Below are 26,575 nucleotides of genomic sequence, written 5' to 3'. Positions count from 1 at the left end.
TGTGCAAGCAGAAGTCCATTTCACTCTCACGCAGACTGTGTTAAATACAACCCATTTGCTCTAGTGGAACAGTTGGAGGCCCAGTCTGTTAGTATCTGATACTGAAACATAGCAGGCTTAAGCCACAAAATATGAAAACTCTCCTTTCTTTCTTTCTTTCTTTCTTTCTTTCTTTCTTTCTTTCTTTCTTTCTTTCTTTCTTTCTTTCTTTCTTCTTCCTCTTCTTCTTCTATTTTTTTTTATTTAAAAGTTTTACAGACATACAGATCTGATAATTTCCCAACAAACACATACGCCTTGACTTTCTTCCACCCCTTTTGCAGTTTCTTATAGTAATAATTTTTTAACACTGCATTTCCTGCATTGTTCTGTTTATTACCTACTCCTTGATTTATCTTTAGCATTACATTTAACCAGTGCGTTTTTTCGGGGGGGGGGGTACGCAGGGGTACACATACCCCTAAACATTTTGTGAATCTAAGTTTGGCCTCACTGAGGGGCAGTATTTCAATAGGAGTAGGAAAATGAGAGCACCCATAAACATTTGTTTAATAGAAAAAAGCACTGCATCTAACTGCTTGTTTTTACGTTAATCCTGCTAACGAACTTGCATGTTTACAAAAACTTGTTCAGTGTTCCACAGATTTCCCCCCCATTCTTTAATAAAAATTTCTTTCTTTCTTGGTTTCTTATTGTTCCGGTAAGTTTTGCCATTTTGGCAATTCTTCTTCTTTCCCCCAGAATGATCAAATCTCAGCCTCAGGAGTACAGCTTTATTCCTCGGACGTGGATCTTCCCAGCAGAGTACACACAATTCCAGAATTATGTAAAAGAACTCAAGAGAAAACGTAGACAGAAAACATTCATCGTCAAACCAGCTAACGGTGCAATGGGGCATGGGTATGTGCAGGGTTTAAAGATGCTTCTTTAAGTCAGCCTCCTCCAACCTGATGCCTGCCGGATGTTGCTGGACTACAACTCCCATTGTCCATGATCATTGGATGCCTTGGCTGGGGCTGATGGGAGGTAGAGGCTGGGGCTCATGGGAAGGCTGCTTACAGGTTCTTCAATCTTGTGTGTCACCTGCTGTTACTGTTACTGTGAATTGCACTGAATATAGATTATATTGTTCTTTGTAAATATGACCCATGGATTTAGAAATAACAACAATGATGTAAATCAGATTTTTCATACAGTAGTAAAAACGGTGACACACATTCGTTTTCATTTGCTTTTTTTCATTGCTTTTTCTTTTTCTCTTTTCGAATATGACAAATACGCAGCTCAGGTCAATTCTTTATCTTACAAGAATACCCAACATAGTTAAAGTTGTTTGCCCAGGCTTAGCAGCAATAAATGATTTTTAGTCATTTTTTAGCATGAAATGGTGTAATAGGGCGAAATAATTCATGCTTGTTTACAGCATGGTTTCTTTTAAATAAAGCTTCAACCATTTTCCAGGGTAGGATTTTTTTAAAGGTAAATATGTAAGAGGCCAAAGGGACGCGGGTGGCGCTGTGGGTTAAACCACAGAGCCCAGGACTTGCCGATCAGAAGGTTCGCGGTTCGAATCCCCGTGACGGGGTGAGCTCCCGTTGCTCGGTCCCAGCTCCTGCCAACCTAGCAGTTCAAAAGCACATGAAAGTGTAAGTAGATAAATAGGTACCGCTCCAGCGGGAAGGTAAACGGCGATTCTGTGCGCTGCTCTGGTTCGCCAGAAGCGGCTTAGTCATGCTGGCCACATGACCCGGAAGCTGTACACCAGCTCCCTTGGCCAATAAAGCGAGATGAGTGCCGCAACCCCAGAGTCGGTCACAACTGGACCTAATGGTCAGGGGTCCCTTTACCTTTACCTTTTTATGTGAGAGGCCATAGAAACGTAATTGATGGCACTCATAACAAAGCAGCTCTCTGGCGAACCTTATGACTTAAAAAGCTGATTTAATTCCTTAACTTGTTGATTTTACTGCAGTCAATGAGCACAATCTCCAGTGGTGACAATAAAGCCACACATGAAGGGATCACCATAGCACCCTTGGTCCCAAATGTGTTGGAGATCATTTTGCATTGCTTTAGTGTAAAACCAGGCTTCAAAAGCAAGGGGATTTATCCTAGCTCTTGGGAACACCAGAACATGTGGCCGACAATTCAAAGTGTTAGTGCTGACCTTTAAATCCCTAAGTGGCTTTGGCCCTGTATACCTGAAGGAGCATCTCTCACTGAGAGAAGTGAGGTTACAGGGAACCAGGTTGAGGGCCTTCTCGATAATGGCACCCGCCATGTTGAACTCCCTCCCATCAGATGTCAAGGAGATAAAGAACTATCTGACTTTTAGAAGACACCTGAAGGCAGCCCTGTATAGGGAAGTTTTCTGTTTGTCGTATTGTGTTTTAATTTGTTGGAAGCAGCCCAGAGTGGCTGGGGTAACCCAGTCAGATGGGCAGCATATAAATAAGTTGTTGTTGTTAGTTGTGTATGGCCTTAGGCACTCTTTGCTAGCTTAGTGCCCTCTAGACATTACCGGACTACAGCATCTGGAGAGCACCAAGTTGATGTCTTGTTAAAGCAAGTTACAAACCTCAGCTTCTGAACTGATGGCGTCAAATGATCTGTCAGAGCTGTAATTGTATTTCTGAGGGTTTACTTAACTTTCTGTGTTTAAAACTTATCTTTGTGCCTTTTAACCAGGATCTCCCTCACAAGAAATGCAGAGAAGCTGCATTCTCAGGAACACCTCATAGTCCAGGAATATCTTGACAAGCCCTTTCTTATTGAAGGCTACAAATTTGATCTCAGAGTGTACATTCTGGTGACTTCCTGTGATCCCTTAAAAATATTTTTATATCATGACGGGCTAGTGAGGATGGGCACAGAGTTGTATCATCCCCCCAACGATTCAAATCTGGTAAGTGGTTGTTAGGATCAAATGAAACACTTCTGAGTGCAGCACAAAATAGTTTAGGTGCCAGAAGAGGAAAAGGAAATGACATTTTGAGCAAAAAAACAGTGCACAATTTAGTTAGTCCTTGTTCACCCGGGCCACCTTGTGTTGGAGCCTGTGATGCACATCAGCTAGCTAATAAGATACAGACTCGGAAAACGCTGTTCACGTCTCCCTTCAGGATCACACGTTTAACATTTTGTTGTGTGTGGAAACAAGGCTATGCCTGCGGACTCCACCCCCTAACCATCCCTGCTAACCTCCTAACCATCTATGTACTGGGAAGGTCTGAAATGGGAGGTGGGGAACTTTCTCTGAATGTGTAATCTCTATTGTGACTTGGAACCATGCAAGTAGAACAGATTCCCCCCTTCAAGCCTTTTTCCAGTCTGTGGACAACACGAGTGTGTCATGACCTTCAGCTCTAACTTTTCACCCTCGTGGCTGTAAATTCAGAGAGAGAATATCAAACTGGAAGAGACACTTGTCCTTGGAAGAATTTCCAGATGTTCCCGCTGCCCTGGAAACTCCAGCACAAGAGAATCCTATGTTGTTGACATCTCTCTGGCCTTGGGATAGTTGCAACGATACAGAAAATACAAATTGTGCCTTGAAAAGGACAGTTAAGCTACATACTTGCATGTTGCAGTGGAAAGGCCTTGCCTCATTTTCTTGTTGCAATCCCAATAGATTAATGTCATGTTAATGTCCGTGAACTGTCTTTGTACCTGTAGCTCAGTAGCGACCCTTTCCTATCTTCCCTTCCTTTTAGAGCCAGCTGTTTATGCACCTGACCAACTACTCTGTGAATAAGCACAATGAGCGTTTTGAGCGGGACGAAACAGAAGATAAAGGCAGTAAGCGCTCTATAAAGTGGTTTACTGAGTTTCTGCAAACAAATCACCTTGACGTTTCCAAATTCTGGAATGATATTTCAGTAAGAGAAAACTAATAATGCAATAGCTGTTTTCAATGTTTATGTTGGCCTATTACGAGTGCTCCTCACTTCTTGACTTGGACTGGGACGCAATCTGGTTTTTGACTCATTGCAGGTTCTTCTTTGGATGCACATTTTTATATAGCTAAATTATTTGGCAGAGTGCAAACCCGATGATGTTTCATACAAAGCCTTCTTTCAAGGCTTGAGGCTGGGAAATTGACACAAGAATCAGATTGTTTCAGCCGAGTGACAAACGCATTAAACAAAATTCAGTTTGTTTATGTGCCCTTGTGATTTAGAGTGAAACCAGCTGTTGATTAGATTCCTTAATTTTGCACAGTCTTGTCTCTTGTATTTGAATGTGTGTTGCTTAATGCCTTTTGGTGATCTGAAATGAAACAAAACAAAATAACACCTAGATAAATAACGATGCTGCTTCCCCCATATCTCTCTTCTCTGCACAATCCCCCAGGAACTAGTGGTGAAGACACTCATAGTAGCAGAGCCCCATGTCCTTCACGCTTACCGTATGTGTAGGCCAGGACAGTCTCCAGGAAGTGACAGTGTTTGCTTTGAAGTTCTGGGGTTTGATATCCTGCTGGACAGAAAACTCAAGCCATGGCTCCTAGAGGTAAGCTGCTTTAAAATAGTAACAATAACAAGACAAGGGCTTGATACTTAAAGCCCATTTGGAGGTCTTTAAAAGAGGGCTAGACCTGGAGGAGAAGACTATCATCAGCCACTAGCCATGATGGCTATGTTCTACCTCCACTGTAGAACACCAGTTGCTAGGAATCAATCACATTTGGAGAAAGCTCTGCTGCACTCAGGTCTTGCTTTGGTTGGCCACAGTGAGATCGTTGTGCTGGACTAGATGGACCATTGGCCTGAAGATGCAATGAGGTTGAGGGAACGTTCTTTCATATGTGGTGGACCTGTAAAATGGTAAAGAGTATTGGGAAATAATCCACAATGAATTGGGAAAAAAATGTTTAAAAGTATGTTTAAAAAAATACACACCAGAGTCCTTTTTGTTGGGTGATAATTCAGACGGAAATTCCCAGGTGTCAAAAAAGGTTGTTTATGTACGCCACTACTGCGGCCCATGTTTCGTTAGCCCAAAAATGGAAAACCGAGCAAGGTCCCAACTCAAGAAGAATGGCAACTTCAGCTGATGGAATATGCGCTGCTTGCAGACTTAACATATAGAATAAGAGAACTAAGAGAACATATGTTTAGAGAAGATTGGAAAACGCTTATTGAATATATGGGGGGAAATTGTGTACACTTGAAAATGTTGGCAGCATTAAGATCAATTCAGCAGTGTAAATAAGATTTGATGGAATGCTGAATGGTTTAGTTTATGTAAAATCTGCAGGGATTTATGATATGCAAAATGAACCATGGAAAGAGAAGAAGGGAAGTCATTGATATTTTAACAGACAAATGTAATAAAAATTACCAGAAATAAAGTAAAATAGATGGCTGTTGGTCTGCTCCATTAGAGACCAGACATTCTTAACAGTTTGTAAGTGTTACGAAAAGGATGCAATGCGAAATCTCTGAACTGTGTGCGAAAACAGCCAGGTCATTGAGCAAAGCTAACCCAGATCATAATTGATGGATTTTGGCAGCCCTGCATTTTATTTGCTGGGAGCAGAGAACAGGAGAAGAGTGCAGAGGGTTGTTCTCATCTGTTTGGATGCTGGACTTGGTGGATCTTCTGACATTCTCAAAAGGCTGGCCGTGTCTCAAAGCCAGCATATACCCAGTAGAACTAACCATAGAAGGCCTTCCTGGAAGAGAGGTGGTGATTTAAAATATGAATGGGTTTTATCAATGCTCGGGAACTCCCTTTTCACAAAACATCCCCCACTTTCAGAGGGAGCAAGTGTAGACAAGTCAAATATTTGCTCCCTGTTTGTCCTGGCCTTGTGTCTTGTTTTAAAGATGGAAGTGCTTGCACCATCTAGTGGAAGAAACATGGAAGATTATCCTGCAAGCAGAGCAATAGTGTCTCATTTGGAACATTCATTTTATTAGCTAGTTCATTTCTATTAACTAATTTTATTAACCACTGGCTTGGGAAGCAGTTTTCACACATTGGTCACCATCCATGCCTATCCTGTAGTTTCTTATGAAATACTGTGTTTTGATGCATTTACCCCAAAACCACCTTTGATCTGAAATGAGAAAACCTAGTTTAAAGCTGTTAATATATACAGAGCCTAATACATCAATAGCTGCATTTCTTCAGAGACACAGTCCTTTTGTTTATGTGTTGAACGCATTTCAACATGCCTCTTCAGATTCCCCGTTGTTTCTGAACTGAACTTTGGTTCAAGCATTGATTTATTTTTATTTTTGTATTTTTGATCGGCCGCAATGTTTCATGCGAACACTGTGTAGTACATAAGAGTGGGACAGAAATGTCCTACATGAAATCAACGAACCGGTCCTCCAGTTTAAGCTGTCTAGAGCTTCCTTGCGAGAGCAGTGGTTGCATGACGTCTTTCGTTTGTAAGTGGGAGAGAGAACACCATTGTCAACACAAGAAATTGTCCTAGCTGGCTCATACAGGACTAGATTGAAGAGAATGATATGGTGTGCTGTCAAAGGAGGATATGCAAAAGTCGAGGATTTGCAAAATGGCAAGTCCATAGAGGAAGAAGACAGAGGAGGGTAAGGGCAAGAGAAGGAAGAGTGTGCAGCTGAAAACTGGATGATGAACATGGCAGGTTGGAAGCAGATTCTAAATACAGCCTTGATCCTAGATGGACAGGTGGAAGCAGTGACTAGGAGTGCTCATCTACGTCCACCATTCACACGTCCTTTCTTCGAAGAGCTTATAATGTATGTGATAGTCTTGTCCCAGTGGGATTGTTAACATGCCCTACACAGGTTTGAAAGCTTCTTTTGCTCTGGAATGCAGCTGCCACACTGTTAACTGAAGCTGGAAGAGTTAAACCTACAGTCCTAATATTACATCATATGCACTGGTTTCCACGCGGGTGGTGCTGTGGTCCAAACTACTGAGCCTCTTGGGGTTGCTGATCAGAAGGTCGGCAGTTTGAATCTGTTACAGGGTGAGCTCCTGTTGCTCTGTCCCAGCTCCTGCTTAGCAGTTCAAAAGCACACCAGTGCAAGTAGATAAATAGATGCAGCTGCGGCGGGAAGGTAAATGGCATTTCCGTGCTCTCTGGTTTCTGTCAAGGTGTTCTGTTGCCCCAGAAGTGGTTTAGTCATGCTGGCCACATGACCCGGAAAGCTGTCTGTGGACAAATGCCGGCTCCCTCAGCCTGAAAGCGAGATGAGCACCGCAACCCCATAGTTGCCTTTGACTGAACTTAACCATCTGGGGTCCTTTACCTTTTTTTTTTACTGTTTTCCACACAAAAAAGCCAAAAAACTGAATGTGTCCCTTTTGACTTCAATCTTCCGGACAGTTTGAATGACACAGTTCAGATCTATCCAAACTACCCAGATAATCTTCAGATGCCCTTGTGTCCCTGGGTGGACAGACACAAGAGAGAGGGCCCTCTTCGCAGTGATGCTAAAACTGTGAATTTCCCAAGTTGAGCAGGAAGGCATTATTCATGGGCTAAGAACCCTCAATAATCAAGAAATCTGATTCGTCAGTGTTTGCACTCATGGGGATGATTCAAAGTGTGTTTTTGGTGAACACATGAAGAATCCCCATTCAGACCTTGGGAGTGAAGCTGCGGGGGGTGGGGTGGGGATGTTGGGGTCTGCATGCATGCACCCCCCAATTATTGCCAAATAGTTTGAAATAATGCTTGAGAGTGTGGGTGTTTGGCATTTGAAAACTGGGTGTTATGTCTGTGTGAGAGCATAGGTAAAGGTAAAGGTACCCCTGCCCATACAGGCCAGTCGTGTCCGACTCTAGGGTTGTGCGCCCATCTCACTTAAGAGGCCGTGGGCCAGCGCTGTCCGGAGACACTTCCGGGTCACGTGGCCAGCGTGACGAAGCTGCTCTGGCGAGCCAGCACCAGCGCAGCACACGGAAACGGCGTTTACCTTCCTGCTATAAAGCGGTACCTATTTATCTACTTGCACTTAGGCGTACTTTCGAACTGCTAGGTGGGCAGGAGCTGGGACCGAAAGACAGGAGCTCACCCCGCAGCAGGGATTCGAACTGCCGACCATACGATTGGCAAGTCCTAGGCACTGAGGTTTTACTCACAGCGCCACCCGTGTCCCCTGTGTGAGAGCATACCTCATGGATATTTTGTGGATTAAGACATTCCTGGAGATGTTCTGTCCTCTATAATTTTTTCAGATTAACCGAGCCCCGAGCTTTGGTACTGACCAAAAAATAGACTATGATGTGAAAAAAGGTGTCCTGCTGAATGCATTAAAGCTGCTCAATATAAGGTAAAATTACATTTCCCCTGTTGTTCTTTTCGTTAGTTGTTTTTTTTTTTGGAGGGGGGAGGGAATAGAGATACATTTACATCATGATGTACCAAAGTCATTGTAAATGCTTCATAGGAAACTTGTGTTTTATGTTAAATTCTTCTGAGCCAAATTTAACATCATTCTCTCATCAGAAGATATGTTAGTTAAATCTTTTGTTTGATGTGGGAGCTGTAGAAGGCCCAGGCAACTTCTTCAGACAGCACTCTGATTTAAATTTGCTACCCACAGTAGGAGGAAGATCTCATGTTGGGGCTAAGTTAAGTCATGAGAGGGAGTAAAGATGGGTATATAGTGACCATAAAGATGGTAAAGGAAAAGCCTTGCTCTTTTCCTGTCATCAAAGGGAGCACACCCTTATCTCCCAAATTCTGCTTCCTTGTAGTACACAGTACTACAGACTTTTGATGAATTGCGTCCCCCCCCTTCCCCTGTACCTGGCCCTGAATACCTTCCTCCGCCTTTTCCTGAACTGCCGTTCACAGAGGAGATGGGCTGAAGTGGCAGCTTCTATTCCTGCCTCTGCTGCTGGCTGCTTGCCTGTTCGTCCCCAAGGGCATGTAGATAAACGCCATTGCTCCCCCCCCCTGCCCTGCATTCTCCTGGCCTGCAGCTGATCCTCAGTGTCCTTCCCACTTTCTTGGATGGCGGCTTGCCTTTTCTGGCTGTCCCAGCAATCCGTTGGCAGTGGAAAGAGCTGTGCTTCAGGAAAGCAAGGCTGGTCTCCTGCTGATGTATTTCCAGTATGTATCTGAGCTCTTGGGAACACCAGAACATGTGGCCGACAATTCAAAGTGTTGGTGCTGACCTTTAAAGCCCTAAACAGCCTTGACCCTGTATACTTGAAGGAGCGTCTCCACCCCCCACTGTTTGGTCCGGACACGGAGGTCCAGCACTGAGAGCCTTCTGGTGGTTCCCTCTCCGTAAGAAGTGAAGTTATAGGGAACCAGACAGAGGGCCTTCTCAGTAGTGTAACCCACCCTGTGGAGCGCCCTTCTATCAGATGTTAAGGAGATAACTGTGCACCTTTTTGAAGACATCTGAAGGCAGCCCAGTATAGGGAAGTTTTTAATGTTTGATGTTTTATTATCCTTTTATATTTCTTTGGAAGCTGCTCAGAGTGGCTGGGGCAACCCAGCCAGATGGGTAGGGTACAAATTGAAGTGTAGGTGGGTTTCCACAAGGCAAGACACAGTGATAACAGCAAGGACCTTTATTGAACTACATAACTGAACAACAGGGACACGGCAACTGCTTATATATATTTCTGAAGGCCTGGGCCACTCCCACTCCCAACGTGATTGGCAGTCTAAACTTCCAAGCTGCTAATCATGACTCAGAGTTTAAGGGCCAATGGCAGAGGCCCAAATCTTGAAATGTTCTGCGATTGGATATCATGTATCAAATCAGAACACAGGAGCTCAGAATCCTTAGTCCAGACTCAAGGTCAGGCAAACACAGACCACTGAATACATAACACAATTATTATTATTATTATTATTATTATTATTTATTAGAGTGGGCAAGCAAGCAGCAAAGAGTGGCTGCTATTGAAAGGGAGGGCAGGCAGCTGCTGCTCACACTGCCAGTCAGTTCCTTGCGATGCTTCCGCTCTTCATTCTCAGGCAACGGGAGTTGAGGAAAGGAGCTTTCCCTGCTCTGAGGGAGCTCATGGAGGGCACCTTTCTCAGAGGCCTCTGAAACCTTGAACCATCCCTGACGGTGACTGTGACTGTGGATGTCGGGTGGGGGGAGGGGAAGACACTTCCCTTGCCTCTCAGCAGGTGAGTTGCCACTGCAAACTCACCGACAGGCCCCTATGCCATGAATTATTTTGCCCAGTGGCTCCTATGCGCCAATGTTTTAAAGGCCTAGGAGAAGGTGAGACCAGATGGCACCCCTCTTTAATGGAAGAAGAAGAGTTTGGACTTGATATCCCGCTTTATCACTACCCTAAGGAATCTCAAAGCGGCTAACAATATCCTTTCCCTTCCTCCCCCATAACAAACACTCTGTGAGGTGAGTGGGGCTGAGAGACTTCAAAGAAGTCTGACTGGCCCAAGGTCACCCAGCAGCTGCATGTGGAGAAGCGGGGATGCGAACCCGGTTCACCAGATTACGAGTCTACTGCTCTTAACCACTACACCACACTAGATATATTGCTTCTCTTTCATCGCTGTGCTTTTCTGTTTCAGGACAAGCGATAAAAGAAAAAACCTAGCCAAGCAGAAAGCAGAAGCTCAGAAGAGGCTTTATGGCCAAGGCTCCATGAAAAGGCTGTCGCCGGTGTCTTCCGACTGGGAGAAACAGCGCCGTTCCCTAGAAAGGAGGAGAGAGGAACTGGTAGATTGCTTTTCTCAAATAAACGAAAAAGCAAGCCTCTGTTTTGTGTCCTTCCTCAAGGAACATGTTTGATCATTTCTAAAATGTTCTTGATTTTCAGAAGGAGAGACTGGCACAAGTGCGCAAGCAGATCTCTAAAGAAGAGCATGAAAACAGGCACATGGGGAATTACAGGTAGCTATGTCATCTGGGTTTCCTATCAGGAATAAATCTTGGGTACCGTTGCTTTGTAGCAGGTGAGCGTGGTGTCTCAATCCCATTTGTGCAAAGGTGCTTTTCTGTCAGTGGCTGAAAGGGATGGCATGGATATGACTAGGAAGTGCTGCGAGTTATTGAATTTAAAAATATTTACCACCAGCAGCAAGATTTACATCTGGTGTAGAGGGCAGGTGCAGTGCTGTTTCGCCGCAAATTGCGATTTGGCAGAATCAGGAAGTGTCCTTGGAGACAGACATTCCTTGTCCTTCCTTTGTCCAGAGTGAATTTCTTTCTCTGCCCACCTGCCCTGGTTTTAAATCTTGGTCAAGATGAGAGGTTATCGACCATAATTATTGACAGTGTGTGTATTATTCTAAAGCTATGATCAAAAGTAATAAGTAGCATGGGGGAATTTGCTGTGGGTTAGAGAGGAGGGCGAGGAAGGAACCATGTGCTGCCATGACTGGTTCCATATTTGCAAACTATTAAATTCAGGAAGCTTGCACCCCCAGCCTTAGAGATGAAAAAGTTATTGTTTTAATGAATTGTTAGTTTATAATACTCAGCAAATAATGTCAGTCAGGTTTGCTTTTGTTTTGGCATTTACATTATGATTCTTTTAAATTGTCTTTTCGTAAATTTTGTTAGGAACTTGATAGGTAGATAGAAAAATACTTGCAATAACTAACTAACTAACTAACTAACTAACTAACTAACTAACTAACTAACACAAACATAAGACTCCGGATTACCCCTCTAATTAACTGTGAAATATAAAATTATTTATTTCCAGACACTACAGTGAAAACATCCATTGGGTGCTCTGGTGATTTCCATCCCTGAATATATTTCTTTTCTTTTCTTTTCTTTTCTTTTCTTTTCTTTTCTTTTCTTTTCTTTTCTTTTCTTTTCTTTTCTTTTCTTTTCTTTTCTTCTCTTCTCTTCTCTTCTCTTTTCTTTTGCAAACTCAGAACAATAGGGTTGAATTATGAAAGCAAAATATTACTGTTTTTTTTTTTAATGAGACAGATAATGTTATGCTTTGCTATTAATTGAAAGTGCATCTGATGAAGTAAGGTGTGTTTTAATGGAGCTTATTCTCAGTCATGCTTAGGATTGAATATATAAATCTCAGAAGAGGCAGGAGCCTTTCCCAGTCCAGTTTCAAACTGTATTCCAGAGACCCCAACGTTGCCTGGAAAGCTTATCAGGAGCTTTTTACAGTCAGAAGATTGGTATTGGTGGACAACCATCTTTGAAAGGCAGCTTTCCAGTCATAGGAACATAGGAAGTTGACTTGCGCCAAGACAGAATATTTATCCATCTAGCCCATTATTTTTTTACTCCAACTGGCCTGCCGCTCTCAAGGGTTTCTCCCAAAGAATCTTTTTTATCATCTAAGGGTTTCATCCAAATAACCTTCTTTATCATCTTACCTGGATCTTTTAAGTAAACTTGGCAGGGATTGAACCTGCATCCTTCTGTCCCCAAGCATGGGTTCTGCCCCCAAGCTGAAACTTGCCCCGTGGTCAATCTTGCCTTGAAAAGCACAGCCACAGGGAGGTGTTGAGCATCCTTGGGTGCTCTCCCTGCTCATTTAGGGCAATGAAATGTCCAGTAGACATGGCACTTCAACGGTGGGTCCACAGGATTCCAGCAGTCCTTTGTACATTTATTTATATGGGGCCATTGCTCTTTCGAGAGTTTTGTGAACAACAACAAGCCCCTGCCCCCAAATTAAGAGAGCCCCCAAAGTCTGGATGAGTTCTCTTCCTCTGACCTCCCCAGCTGTCTATGGCAGTCTTGGGCCATTGGATGGTATAGCACAGGTGCTAGACAAGGCAAGAAGGGTGGCTGGCATTCCCTTCTCCCAGCCTTATAGAAAGAAAGAGATGGCTCAGGACGGATTATTGTTTTCCAAGGATAGCAATGGGATCTCCCACTCCTTTTTGCAGCACCCCCTGCCCCTTAAACTCAGCCTTGACACTTCTGAATTATGAATGCAATATTTTGTTAATGTTTCATGCCTTGCGCATACCTGACGTTGACAGTTCAGTGAGTATTCAACGTTTCAAACCTTCCTCTTTATCCATAGAAGATCTAGCACTGTCCCGTTTTTTTTCTTTGCTTTTTATAGCTCGCAACACCTACCCACACCCCTGTTAAACCACACATAGAGTAATTGGACTAGAATTAGTGCCCCGTCCCCACCAGTGTATGCTTCACGTTGCTGGTAAACACTGAACAAATCGTACCTCCGGAGGTTTTGCGCATAAGCCTCTGGGATCAAACTAATATGCACATCTCCGTGGTATGAATGGAAGCTCACTTTCCCACTCTAACATGACTCCTGTTCATTTCTTTGCAGTGTGTGGTGACCTTGTTGGATTGTGGCTACACTTCATACTTTCCCCTCTCCTCCTTCTGTTTAAACCGTAGGCGTATTTACCCTCCTGACGATAAGCTGCTACTTGAAAAATATGAGGGCTTGTTAGCCGCTGCCTTTCAGACGTTCCTTGCCGGTAGAGCAGCTTCACTTCAGCGAGAGATGAACAACCCCCTCAAAAGAATGAAGGTGACCACTGATTCACCCAACTTGCATTTCTGTTCCAGGGATGGGTGATGTTATTGGACCTCAACTCCCATCGGTTTCAGGCAGAATGGCCAGTAGGGATGGCAAGAGTTGTCATGTGACAAACAGTGGTGCGGCAATAAAACTGCTGGTACATTTGCAAAGCTGGTACATTTGCAAAGCTAAGCTGGTACATTTGCAAAGCTAAGCAAATGGTATGGTTTCAAATTGGATGGGGGACTGTGTGTTGAGATTTCTGCATTGTAGTGGGTTGGACCAGGTGACCCAACTCTGCAATTCTATGATTCTATGAATACCTGGATGGCCAGAGGTTCTTCACCCTTCTTTTGTTTCATGACGTTGTGTGGTGCCAAGCCTTCCCATAAGCACGGTAGAGTTTTTCAGTAGGGTTCCCTCCAGCACACAATTCCTCCAGCTTATGGCAATGAACTGACAGTGTTCAAGGCCGGTGTGTGAGAGGAAGTGTCTCTGAGATAGTTTCCATTCATCCAGATGTTCCAACACATCTGCCAAAACTAGACATTCCATTGGCTAAGCATTATCTCCAGCAATGTGCCTTTTCTGTGAGTGTCTGTCCATTTTCAAATGGCTCCTAGAAGAGAGAGGTTGTGTAATGATGTGTCTTTGAAAGCTTCAGGGAGACGTTTTGGGAGATGGAAGAAACATCTCCCGACATCCTGGTCTCCAAACTTGGCAGCGGTCCTTTGAAGCAACCGCAAATCTGCAGTTTTACCCTCATCCCATGTAGAACTTTTTGATAGCATTCAGATGAAAAGCTGTGCTGGAATCCCTGTGCCATCATTCCTGCTCCTAGTGTACATCCACTGGCATAATTTCCTGCTTACCACCTTGAAAGGCATGTGTGCGAGAAGATTCTTTGGGCATCAATTGGGCATCTGTGTTAGCTGTACCAACCTAATTAGGCTCCAGCAAGCCTACAGTAATATATGATGCCTTCTTTTTGGAATCTAGCCTCTGCTTGATGAGAAGCAAGATGCCATGTTCATAATTTTGTGTGCACTCTGGCTTTTTATATTAATCCAGAGATTTAACCCCCCCCCTTTTTTAGGAAGAAGACATATTGGATCTTCTGGAACAATGTGAACTGGATGATGAGAAGCTAATGGGCAAATCTGTCCGGCCACGTGGCCCAAAGGTATGTCACTGCATTCTAAACACCTCTGAAGTTTGGGACTGGTAAAATCAGGATATCACTGCCATGCTGCAGGCAAGAAGGTTAATGCCACAGACTGAGAGGAGGGTGCCCTGCCCTTGGAGAAGAATTGCAATAAGGCTCTAATACTTCCCTTTCCCTTTTGCTAAAACAAAAGACACCCCAAAACTACATGGATTGCAAGCAGAATGTTTATTCCGTTTTCCCTTCCTCCCTATTTTGATTTTTGCGCTGAACTGGCCGTTTATGTCCTCTAGATGGCACATTTTCACTTTCTTACAGGAAGTACTTTTATGCTAAGCCAGCTGTATCTGTTTATATACTCCCTTGCATTGCATCTCTTTTAGAAACTGCATGTTAATGTGATGTCAAATAAGGCACATGCACATTATATATAACAGACACACAAACTCCCAGGCTGACAGTGCTGTGGCTCGTTTCCCCCCAGTGCATTCTCTTCCTCTCTGTTTCGCCTCCGAGTCCTATATAGTTCTGTTAATTCAGTAGGTGGTGGCAGCTACTAGTAATAACTAGGACATTTTAGGGCAGGTTTTGCCTCAGTAGTAAAGCTGGGGCTTTTAGTCACCCATTAATTTTGCCTCCCCCAGTGACCCCTTTTGGGGCACCCGGTTAAGGACCGAGGCTTAAGGATTCTCTGAAGGACAGCTGGGTACATCACCACCCTCAGCTGAACGTGCAGCACAGCTCTGCAAAGATAAATTGCTCGTTTTTATCTCGAGTGACCTACTTTTCACTTAGAAATCATCCAAATACAGGCAAATAAAAACCCAACAGCTCAGCTGGTAAAGAGATTAACCGCCATGGCTGCGAAGGCCAGTGGGGCAGTCTTCTTGCAACAAATGATACATTTCCAGAGGATTGTTTGTGCTGATGTTCTGTTTTGCATCTGCTTTATGGAGGGAGGGAGGACAATTATCCGACCTTGTCAGTGGTTCCTGTGGCTGTTTTGTCTCTCTCTCTCTCTCATATTTTGAAAGATAAATGACCCTGACTGGATATAGCATCCCGTGTGCATATGGGATTACAGTGAGGCTTACCGGACCAAGTCTTGTTTTCATTGCTTAGGGTTTTATCCCACAGTGCTGGCTGGCTGGTTTGTTTTATTTTATTTCCAAACCTGCTTTATAAAACCTTGTGTTGCACCTACATTGGAAACATTATATGAATGAGTGTGGCTTAAAGAACTAAGCATGTGAAATCCCTTTTCCTAAAAGAGGTCTAGTTCTAGTGGACATGTATTAACTTTCTCTCACCAATATTACACTGACAGGCAGTTTTGGGGGATTTCCAGCCCTCTTGGTATTGTTTGGGTCTATTTATTGAATCTTTCAATTATTACCAAACTTTAAAAACAAATCAGTGTGTGTGTAAAAGTGTGTGTGTATATGAGAACGATACAGAGATTCAGTTCCCACATATAGGAGATTATTTACTTTTCCATGCTGCAATCCCATTGGGGCCGGCCCTATTGTTAGGCAGAGAAAGGTGGTGGTCTAAGGCAGCTGAATTTGTGTGTCATTATTTGTTACCAAAGTATTTTTACTGGCAGGGAAGCCACACTTGCGAGATTTTCTGCCTCAGGTGACAAAATTATGCACCTTCGCTTGGGTGGGGGAGGGGGCACCATTTGCTTCTCCAGTGCAGCAAGCAAAATGTATTGGGCCTGACCCGGTCCCTTGCAGTGTCACAGAGGCTCCCAGCCCCCCAGACTGAAGTAGGTTACAGTGAAGGGGGCGGGAGAGAAATGTTAATACATTTTTTTCCCTCCCCCCTCTCCATCTTTCTCTCCAGCCCTTGTATTCCATGCCAGAGAGTGCGCAGTTCTTGAAAAAGACCAAGAACAACAGCAGCGGCAGTAGCTGTGAAAGCAGCAGTGATCTATCTGAATGGGAGGAGGAACCCGAAAAAGAATATGAAAATGCAAAGAAAGAGAGGAATGTCTCATTTGATGTTGAAGACAGGAAATTAATAGAACGATCCAGTAAGTTAGATAAATACAATGCTAATGAAGTTTTGCAGAAAGCATGCATTATTATTACTATTTTTCAAAATGTGTGCACATGGTTGCTGGATCTGAAAAAGCCACTGGGGACCATTTATGGATCTGAGATACTGAGAATGTGAGGTCTTCTGAACTACCCCCTTACTCAACTATCTCTTCTGTGTCCCCACCTCTTTCCACGTGTATAACACAAAAATGCATCCTGAATCATTTTAGCGCTTCTCAAAATATCTATGGAGTACAGCCCCATTATAATTTGAGAGTCTCACAGTTTCAGCTCTGCCTGCTTTCAGTGTCACGAAAAGTCACGTCTTTCTCTTTGCTGCCTGTATGTGTCTTTTCGTTAGAAAACCTATTTTGCTTTTTTCCATTTCTAAGGAAACGCTTGGGGTGACTCATATCAGTAAAAACCAATCTAACAGTCAATGATGAAACAGCCAAAAGGCAGCAGGGAAAAAAAGAAAGAAAGAATGCAACAGAACGATAAAGAGACAGTAAACAAAGAAATTCAAGCTCTAGTCACACCAAAAGCTTTCTCAAGTAACAATGTTTTGAGTCTACAGTGGCACACTGGTAAATAGAGGGCCAAGTGAACCTCCTAGGGTAGGAAGTTTCCATGTTGTGGGGGCCTCAGCAGAAAAGGCTCTGTTGGACAACACTGCCACCTGTATCTCACAAGCCAGTGGGATGCAGAGAAGGACCTCACCAATATATTATCACTATATTGCTGGGGATTGATTGGGAGGTTGGAAGAGGCAGTCTTCTGGCCCTAAGCCATTTCGGACTTTAGAGGCGATAACAAATTCTTTGTGTAAGGACCAGAAACTTTGGCTTCTCAGTTTTCCTTCACCCATCCCCGCTGCTCAGTGCTTCCTTCCGAGGCAAAGAACTGGGGCATTAGAAGAAGGGGGAAGGATGTCAGGAAGGGAGCGAACCTGCCTCTGATTGGCTCTTCCTCAGCAGTGTAGCGCATCTTGGCTCTTGCCTGGCACATGTCAGTAGGAGAAGTGTGTGTAGACAAGGCACCCAAGCAGAACTGGGACTCTGTAAGGGAAAAGAGGGATCCCAGAAATGTCCTGGACAGGTGAAGAGGTTGGGAATCCCTGTTTAAAAAAACACACAAAAAACACATTGGTTTGAGAAAGGGGAAAAGGGGTGTTTCGCTTTTCATTTACTGCGTTGTATCTCTTTGCAGGCAGAATGCATTGGAAGCGGCCTCTTAAGAAAGTCCCTTCTTACGTATCGCCCACGCCGTTGTCAGGTCCTATGAGGCGTTCTGTGAGCTGCCCTCGCTCCATTTCAGTCTTGTCTATGCAAATGCAAGGCGCCGAAAACCGCCCTTTCTCAGCCAAGAATTTGGTGCAGCTTTCTCGCCCGTCTTCTGTGAGTAGGTCACACTCTTTAAACAGAGGTTCATCTGCGGGCAAAATGTCTCATACTGCCAACCTGGGTACTGTACATTCTCCTGTGGTAAGTTAGCAAATCACACCTGGAGGTGAATTGTTTGGGATTTGGTGTGGTGTCCTCTTATTATCCAAGCCTAAAATTTCTAGTTCTGCAACCAGCAATTCACAGGTAACTTAACCCAAACGAGTTTAAGATTCATAACTGTTAACTAAAGATTATTTAAGCATCCTATTATACACACCAAATGAGATATATCCAATCCATTTTGGAAACTCAAAAGGTGTTACTCAGATATGCTGAATTTGGTTAATTCACACAGCCACGGTTTGGATAATGGGTGTGGGATTTTATTGTGTCTGAATGTTATTTTGGTGATGTTTTCCCAAATATTTTTCAAGTGATGTTGGTTATGGTTTATTTTGAAAAATCTGTTGACCTGATTCCAAATCAGCATAGATTTGTTCTGTAGCACTGGTGATTACAACTAACCTTGCTTCTCAATTGCTACTTTTATATGTACAGCATTAGAACATTGAAAAATGATGTTGTTTAGGCTACTACAGTAAATTACAGAATTTAATCAAAGGAAGCCAGAAATTCAGGCACAGCCAAATGACCAAATACAGATCATGATGATTATATAGATGTTGTTGTTGTTATTGATAGGAGAATGAGAAGACACATTTATCCGTTCAAATCTTCCCAACAACCATTATATGTGTTTTACAGCCCAGTGTTCTACAGATTTCCTAATAATATATGTGGCAGAATATTTTCTTGTGGTTTCTTACACCAGTACATATAAACATACTCAATTGTTCAATGGCTGCACAACCACACTGGGGTGGAGGTTGGATGAGGCAAGATGAATGATATTTGCATGCAAAGAAATGTTCTTACCTCCCTCACCCACAAGCTTCCTTCAAGCAATCTTTTACCAGAGTGTTCTGTGAAGAAGCTATAGGGAATGTTCAGGTTCTAGAGCCCAGCAATAACGAGGACACTGGTAATCAGGGGGCCACTGACCCTGAAGCTGGCAGGCAGGAGCCCACTGAACCAGCTGCCAGAGCACTGGAACCTTTTGAGCCAGAGCCCCATGGGTACCTACCAGTGGGCCCGAGGAACCACATGTCTCCCACACTCCCACAAGGAGTGCACCAGGATAGAGGCCATGGAATGTAGGAGACATCTTCAGACCAGAGGGTTGGACCTTGAAGAGACTTATCTTTTCCACAAGAGGACAGAGGCTAGGAGAGGTGGATTGGAGGCAGAAGGTCAAAGGGGATTGCTTTGCTGCCAACCTTAGCTGGAGCAAGTTGCTCACCAGTAGCTCTCCGTGGTGCTGCAATGAACAGCCTGCCTTGCTCCATAGGCTTCCTCCACAGGGACATGAAATTGTGGAGCTGGAGGCCAGCGAGTGTGGAGCTTTGGTACTCAACCCAGATTTGGGACTGCAGCGGGGATGGGAATCATCACTTAAAGCTGAATGCTTTAGCTGAGATCCTTGCATTGCAGAGGGTTGGACTAGATGAGCCTTGGGTCCCTTCCAGCTCTAAGATTCTGTGATTCTATCTATAGCTCCAGGTTTTGCAGGTTGTTCTCTCCAGAGGCTGGCTTCCTAATTGCTGTGGTGAGGGAGCAAATGTGTGAGGTGACTGAATCATTCTGTGTGGCCGTGTATGTACGTTGGCATTTTTATTATGACCTCATGGTTCTATGGGACCCCAATGGAGGCTTGTAGGATAGGATAAAAACAGAAATTGGTTCCTGCGATAATCAGAGGACTGCAGCAACTGCAGCAAATAAACGTAACCAACAATAAAATAGAACAACCCTTCTGTTATGGAAAATTGAAAGTTAAAAGTAACCCAAAGCGATCTTTAAGCCAGCCGAGGTTTTTCATATGAGTTAATGTGGTTCTAGGTGAGAGTATAACAAGGCTTTAAAATGAAGTCTGTCACCTATATGGAACCCTTCTGTCATTGTAACGATGTACTGAAAATGTGATGCCCATTTAAATGAATATTTAGTGACTCTTCTTTTTTTAAAAAATGGAGTGCTACATCTTCTGGTAGAGAGATCCTGCTTAAGGCCCGTGTTATTTATCTGACAGTGCAAGAGACGTATTTCTTTTAATAATGTGAACAAAATCACTTGCAGAGTAGGAGGGCTAAATACTGACAGCGAGCTTATAGTTTTACGTTATTGTTGTGTAATTAAGAATAATGTACTGCAGCTGGCCAACAGCATGAAAAAAAATCGATTTTTTTTTTATTTTTTAGATTGCTGGAAAACTAATCATTTGGTAAAGATAAAATGTTTGTTGTGAATTGTGAGATAAAATAGATTTAGTGAGTCGTTGCTGTTAGATTAAATACCCCTTCCACAGATCAGCAGAAACTGAGGTGATGATCCCAAACACACTTAGCTGGAAACACGTGTCAGTTAAATCAATTGGATTTACCTCCGAAGAAAAGTGGTTAGGGCACTGCTATAAATATTGAGGAATATATAAATGCCAGCGAAGCAGACGCTAATGTCAAAGCAATACATTCTGCACCATTTTCAGAGCCGTTTTACTGTACACACATCCTACAAAACATGTTGTTAAGTCCAGTATTATATATTGCTTCGTTACGATCTCTTTCTTCAGCATTAGAAATCTTGCAGATGCATCATATACTGTCGATTCTATATGTTTCATTTACGGTATCAAAGGTCCCTTTTAAGATCCATAAAAACAGCACACACACACACAAAGAGATCTTCCAAGTTATTAATCATTTTATGCACTATAATGTACTGATCAATACAAACATGCCCTTGCCTCAGGTCTCCTCCACCTCCCCCTGGAATATGTATGTGTTTTTGCAAAGGTTCTTTTCCACAAAAGGCAGTGAAATCCAAGATCCATTGAATTCAGTAGCATACTCCCTGCAATCCCAAAATTTTGTTTACATATTTTGGTTTTAAATTTCCCTGCTCAGTTCTTCTAACCAGAAAAATATCAAGAAAAGCGTTCCTCACCTCTGCTTCTCGCGTGACTCTGAAATCCCACCCCGCCACACAGCCAGATAACCCTCTCCTCTCTTGGCAGACGGAAAGACAACAGAGAGCCAAAGAGCAAGAAGAGGCCCTCACAAAGGAGACACTGGTCATTTTCACTAGTATGAAGATCCGATACCCAGGGAAAAATAATGAAGACGCAGAATTAATACTCGAAGACGTGAGTATCGGAGAAGGAAAAATTATAAGCAACCGGGTGTTTATTTGACGACGAGGCTACAAAGGTGATGGACGAGGTGACACTCTTTAATGAGGGCATGTTCCCTACCCACACCCCGGGTTCCCACTCAGTAGCAGAATCCTCTTTCTCTGCACCACACTGTCTCCATAGCCATCACTGCATATGTGTAATGTAACCGTGAAAAACATTCGCACAGTAAACATGGTCAGAGAAACGAATGGCTTTAGCATCCCCAAGCAACCTTTGTTCCAGCCCTTACTTATCCTGCTTGATGAGTTTTGCTGAAATCACGATTTGATGTTGGAAAGGAATTTTCTCCAGGACATTTTTTTTTGGTACAGTTTATATCCTGCCCTTTATCCAAAGACACCCAGGGTATTAAGAACATAATTCACACAGCATAATAATGAAAACATAGCACATAGCATAAGAATACGCACAGCAAAACAATAAAATAATCCTAATAAACTTCTTCTTGGGCCACGCGGCTTGGCTTACTTGCCTGAGTCATATGGAACTCTGTAACTTCGAAGCTAGGCACATCTCTTGGGGCGGGGGGAGGATCAGTGGATGGGTAAGACTTTTCTTTGCTTGAGAGGCTGCCCGTCAGAGTAGACAACACTGAGCCAGATTCATTTTAGCCAATGTGGTGCTCTCCAGATAATTACTGGACTACAGCTGGCTCTACACTGATTTGAAAAAAAACACTTTAAAAAACCTGTAATGTATCTCTCAATGCAATTTCCCATTGACGACGGATCACTGCTCTACAGTGCCCTCTGGTGTCACATTTTTATAACACATTTTTAACATTTGAACTGACCAGTGTAGGTTAGTTAGTCCTCCCATTATCCCTGGCCATTGGCCACACTAACTGGACTGATAGGAGTTTGCGTCCAACACCATCAGGAGAACAAAACGTTGGCCTCCCATAGATGGACAGATAGCCTGACCTGGTATAAAGCAGCCTCCCATGTTTCGTGGTTGGTTCTTCAAGCACCTTTGGAAATCTGGATCATGTAAGGTTTTTCCTCTTGAGATTTTGGCAGAAGAAGATCCTGACTTTGGGCCAGTGGTTAGACAATGACTCGTAGATGCACCCGCCCCTCCAAAAGCCAGTTCAACATAGTTCCCTCCATGTGGAAGCAGCAGCTGCGCCATTTCCTTAGCCTTGCCGGCTATCAAACCATGCGTGCATGCTGCATGCACACATGCAGCTGTTTCCACACTCACAGCTGACCGCGAGAACTTTTCTCTCGGTGCCACCCTTAACAGCAACCGCTATGGCCATACCCATGGGCACTCTATGTTACCCATAAGATTGTACGGAAGGCAGGGTTTGGGCAGCTGACATGCTGGAGAAATTGCAGTGAGAGCTAACAGGATGGTACCAAGTTGATCAGACCAGCCACTCTTCCCAGACTTCTTAATACCTTTGACAAAACAGGCTCCAGGCTATTGATTTGACCTTCTGCAAAATGCCAAATATACTCCCCTGCGTTTCACTTCTTCTGACGTTGTCATCTTTTTGAAAGTTTAGTTCCCTTTTTTTGTCTATAATCTTTATTGAATTTTCTGTTTTACACTTTAAAGTACTCATTTTTACATCTTTAAAATATCTCTGATTTCCCTTCTTCTCTTTCCATGGTTCATTTTACATACCATAAAGCCCTGCATATTTTACAAAAACTATACCATTCAGTATTCCATTATTGCATCCGTCAAAACTTATTTACACTGTTGAATTTATCTTAATGCTGCCTGCGTTTTCAGCTGTACACAATTCTATCCCATATATCCAATAAACGTTTTCTAATCTTCTCTAAACATATGTTCTTCTTGTTCCCTTATTCTGTATGTTAAGTCTGCAAGCTGCGCAAATTCCGTCAACTTAAGTTACCATTCTTCTTTGGTTGGGACCTTGCTTGTTTTCCATTTTTGGGCTAACGAGACACGGGCCACTGTAGTGGCATACATAAATAACCTTTTTTTGACACCTGGGGGAAAAAGTTTAGTTCTGAACCTTGCTAGGCTGTTCTCACCCAGTGGCTTTTTACTCCTCCTGTTGTTGTTTAGCAGCAGAAAAGGTCCATAAGCCTAACAGTATTGTTTTCCTTTTCCTTTTGCTCTTCCGTCCCTTTGACCTGTAAACTGGGACATTTCAAACGATCCCCCTCCCTTCTTCACCCACCATCCTTACGGCTAGTTTTTAAACCACCCCCACAATCTTTCTCAGTTACTCTTTGCACCATCTGGTGGTACCGCTTGAAATACTACTCGGTAGAACTACAGATCCTTAGCAAGCTTCTGTACAGTGGTATCTCGGGTTACAGACGCTTCAGGTTACAGACCCTGCTAACCCAGAAATAGTACTTTGCTTCAGGATGAGAACAGAAATTGTTCTCCAGCGGCGCGGTGGCAGCAGGAGGCCCCATTAGCTAAAGTGGTGCTTCAGGTTAAGAACAGTTTCAGGTTAAGAACGGACCTCCGGAATGAATTAAGTACTTAACCTGAGGTACCACTGTATTGCGAAGTACAGGGTGAGTCCTTTAAAAGAGGCCCTGTGGATACAGAATACACATGTTCTACAGGGCCTCTTTTAAAAGACTCACCCTGTATTTTTTATATACATTAAAAAAAAAACCCACCTTGCAGTCCACAAATGTGTGCTACAAAGCAACAGTTTCAAAAGTGGGACGCATTAGGAGGTACGCAGTTTGGCCCTAACCGTATGGGCTTATTTTCAGACTATTTTCAAATGTGCATGGCTGCCATTTCCCTAGCTTTATGGTGGCTGGCATTTGTCCCCATTAGAGCAGTTGCACCGATGGGGAAACATCTCATTGTACCTATGGCAGTAGCTTGATTTCTTCAGAAATAACATCATTTTAATTGTGTTTTTTTTGTCTTTTATACAGATTATGGATAATTGGAAATTCCATAAATCAAAAGTGGCCTCATATTGGTTAATTAAACTAGACTCTGCAAAACAGAGGAAGGTGAGTGGTGCATACTCCTCTCATAGTGTGTTAGCCATTAGGAATAACACTTTTAATGAATTCTTAACTGCATTGGTCATTTATCTGGTAATGTCTTATCTCAGTTGAACTTTTAAAAATTTGGTATTCTTGTAAGAAGCAGTAAGTATTGTGCCCATTTTTAAAGGTCGTTTAGGTTGCCAAATCCATAGGTCAGTTCAGATGTAGCAAGAAACCAGGGTGCCTCACTAGAAGAATGATCCGCAATAAGCACAGGCCTTTCCCTTTCCTTCCTCTGACACACCTACAACGAGGAGACTGTTTTTATTTTAAACAAAATCATATTTCTACAACACTGTTCCCTGTGGCACCTGAACTCTGGAAACTGTGGTTTGCTTCAACTCTAGCTGGTGAGCAAATTAGATCCCAAAACCACTGTTTAATCTTGACTTGTTCTTATTAACAAGAGTTTAAACAAACCATGGTTTATAGTAATGGAAGCCAAAAGTAGTTCTCTGGTCCAAGGAACTGGAGTGTCACAATCAGCAGGGGGGTTTTTTGTGGGGGGATCAGCCTAGATGGCTCAGTTGGTTAGATCGTGGTGCTGATAACAGCAAGGTTGCAGGTTTGATCCCCTGATGGGACAGCTGCATATTCCTGCATTGCAGAGGGTTGAACTAGATGATCCTCAGGGTCCCTTCCAACTCTACTATTCTATGAACTACTAGGTTAGAAGTATTTCACTGATTGCACTGATTCCTGTAGTTCTGCTTCCTCTTGCATAGCTCTTCAGAATTGCATATTCAACCATCCAGTTTTCTCCAGTGCAAAGCTGTTCTTAAAAGCACTGTAGACTGTGTTTTCCGTGTAGGATGAATACACACACACACACACACACACACACACACACACACCCTCCCCCCAAACAGTAAGTGTATCTGCTTTCTTCCTCTGACAAGTATAAGTGGTACCCCAGGCACACAGTCTGGGTCAAGATGATATACTAGGTCATTACGAAGAAAAATTGCACTTCTGCAAATGGCGGATGTCTTTGTTCAGCTTGCAAAGACATGCCTGATGACTCAGGGGGCTAATATTACCTGAAGCGCTGATGAGCTCTCGACGTCTTTTGGCAGCAGTGCCTTGCCGTAGGCTTCTCCGTGTGTTTAATCCTAACCTCTTTGAGCAATCAGAGTCATTTTTAAGGATGCAGTTAAACAGATCGCTTAAGGTTTCACATTGACCTTGAGGCCCAAGGTTTTCTGAGCGTGACGCAAAAGTACAGAAGCTCGGCCTGTCCATATGCCACCATATGGGAAGGGAACTGATGGGGAGAAGGACAGGCGACAGTAACAAATATAGTCGAAGGCTTTTTTAAAAGATTTCAATTAAGGGGCGTAGCTGCAGAGTGATCTGGCAGATACACTAAATGGTCCATCACCTGCTGGTTTATGTGTTAGGAGTAAGGTGAGCTGAATGACTAATATGCACATATTATTGAGGAGAATATGCACATTGTTTGTCCATGGACAGATCATTGTGCACATTTCCTGATTCAACGCATGCATTCTCCAGCAGACATTTGCACATTTTCTGGGCAACGTGGATAATCTGAGAATGTGCCTGTGCACATTTTCCCAAGGATGCAATGCTGGAGACGATGTATTATTGCCCAGAAGGTGCAGTACATTGGAAAGTACTAATAGTTGGATAAACGGCTGCATTACTTGAGCAGGTCACCTTAGCAAGAAAACTATGTGCAGGTTATCTTGCAAGCTTGGATAGTTAGGCGAAGGTTTTCTCCTGGTCCTTGCGCACAGGAGGTACATGTGATTGTTGTGGGAGCGAATCTCAGGACTTTCGTATCCCTTCCACTCACAAGCAGAGCCGTTAATATCAGCCACGGTTTAGTACTGTAAAAATGCCTGTGCAAAGCAGGCCTCACAATCTGCCTGCCGTAAAAAAATAGAGATGGATCAAAAGGGCAAGGCTTCCTTGTGTAGGCGCTGAAATGTGGAGAGATTGTTCTTGTGAAGGTTCACAGCAGGATTCACAGTGCGGTTTTGTATTCTGATTTCGGCACCTTTCAGCTTGACTGTAATCTGCAATTTGCAGGAAAGTTAAATAAAAAAAGGACAATTTCCTTCTTTTTCTTTTATAAATGGCAGCAGATTGTAGTTACAAAGCACATATGCGTGCTGTTCTACAATCTTTCATGTTTGGGGGGCAAAATATCCTTTCTTTTTGCAGAAGGTGGAGATCACAATAGAAAACACAATTGCAGAAATGGTGCA

General features: G+C 43.3%; 1 protein-coding gene across 4 annotated transcripts in view; it reads left to right on the top strand.

The window, feature by feature from the left end:
* TTLL7 (tubulin tyrosine ligase like 7) overlaps positions 1-26,575 on the top strand; it is a 77,719-nt gene that overhangs the window by 37,616 nt on the left and 13,528 nt on the right. For 3 of the 4 annotated variants that reach the window (XM_081914153.1, XM_081914154.1, XM_081914156.1), the window contains 13 exons: positions 742-900; positions 2,689-2,905; positions 3,714-3,878; positions 4,354-4,512; positions 8,182-8,276; positions 10,514-10,661; positions 10,762-10,835; positions 13,299-13,434; positions 14,522-14,608; positions 16,439-16,628; positions 17,845-18,119; positions 21,154-21,282; positions 24,222-24,302. In XM_081914153.1, coding sequence (XP_081770279.1) covers positions 742-900; positions 2,689-2,905; positions 3,714-3,878; positions 4,354-4,512; positions 8,182-8,276; positions 10,514-10,661; positions 10,762-10,835; positions 13,299-13,434; positions 14,522-14,608; positions 16,439-16,628; positions 17,845-18,119; positions 21,154-21,282; positions 24,222-24,302 — 1,915 coding nt within the window. The remainder of the gene's footprint in view (positions 1-741; positions 901-2,688; positions 2,906-3,713; positions 3,879-4,353; positions 4,513-8,181; positions 8,277-10,513; positions 10,662-10,761; positions 10,836-13,298; positions 13,435-14,521; positions 14,609-16,438; positions 16,629-17,844; positions 18,120-21,153; positions 21,283-24,221; positions 24,303-26,575) is intronic. The other variant, XM_081914155.1, reaches the window with a different exon arrangement.

Source organism: Podarcis melisellensis (genome assembly GCF_964234715.1).
Source record: "Podarcis melisellensis genome assembly, chromosome: 6".
Lineage (NCBI taxonomy): Eukaryota > Metazoa > Chordata > Lepidosauria > Squamata > Lacertidae > Podarcis > Podarcis melisellensis.
Note: the sequence above shows the minus strand (reverse complement) of the source record. Positions and strands in the feature narration are given on the sequence as shown.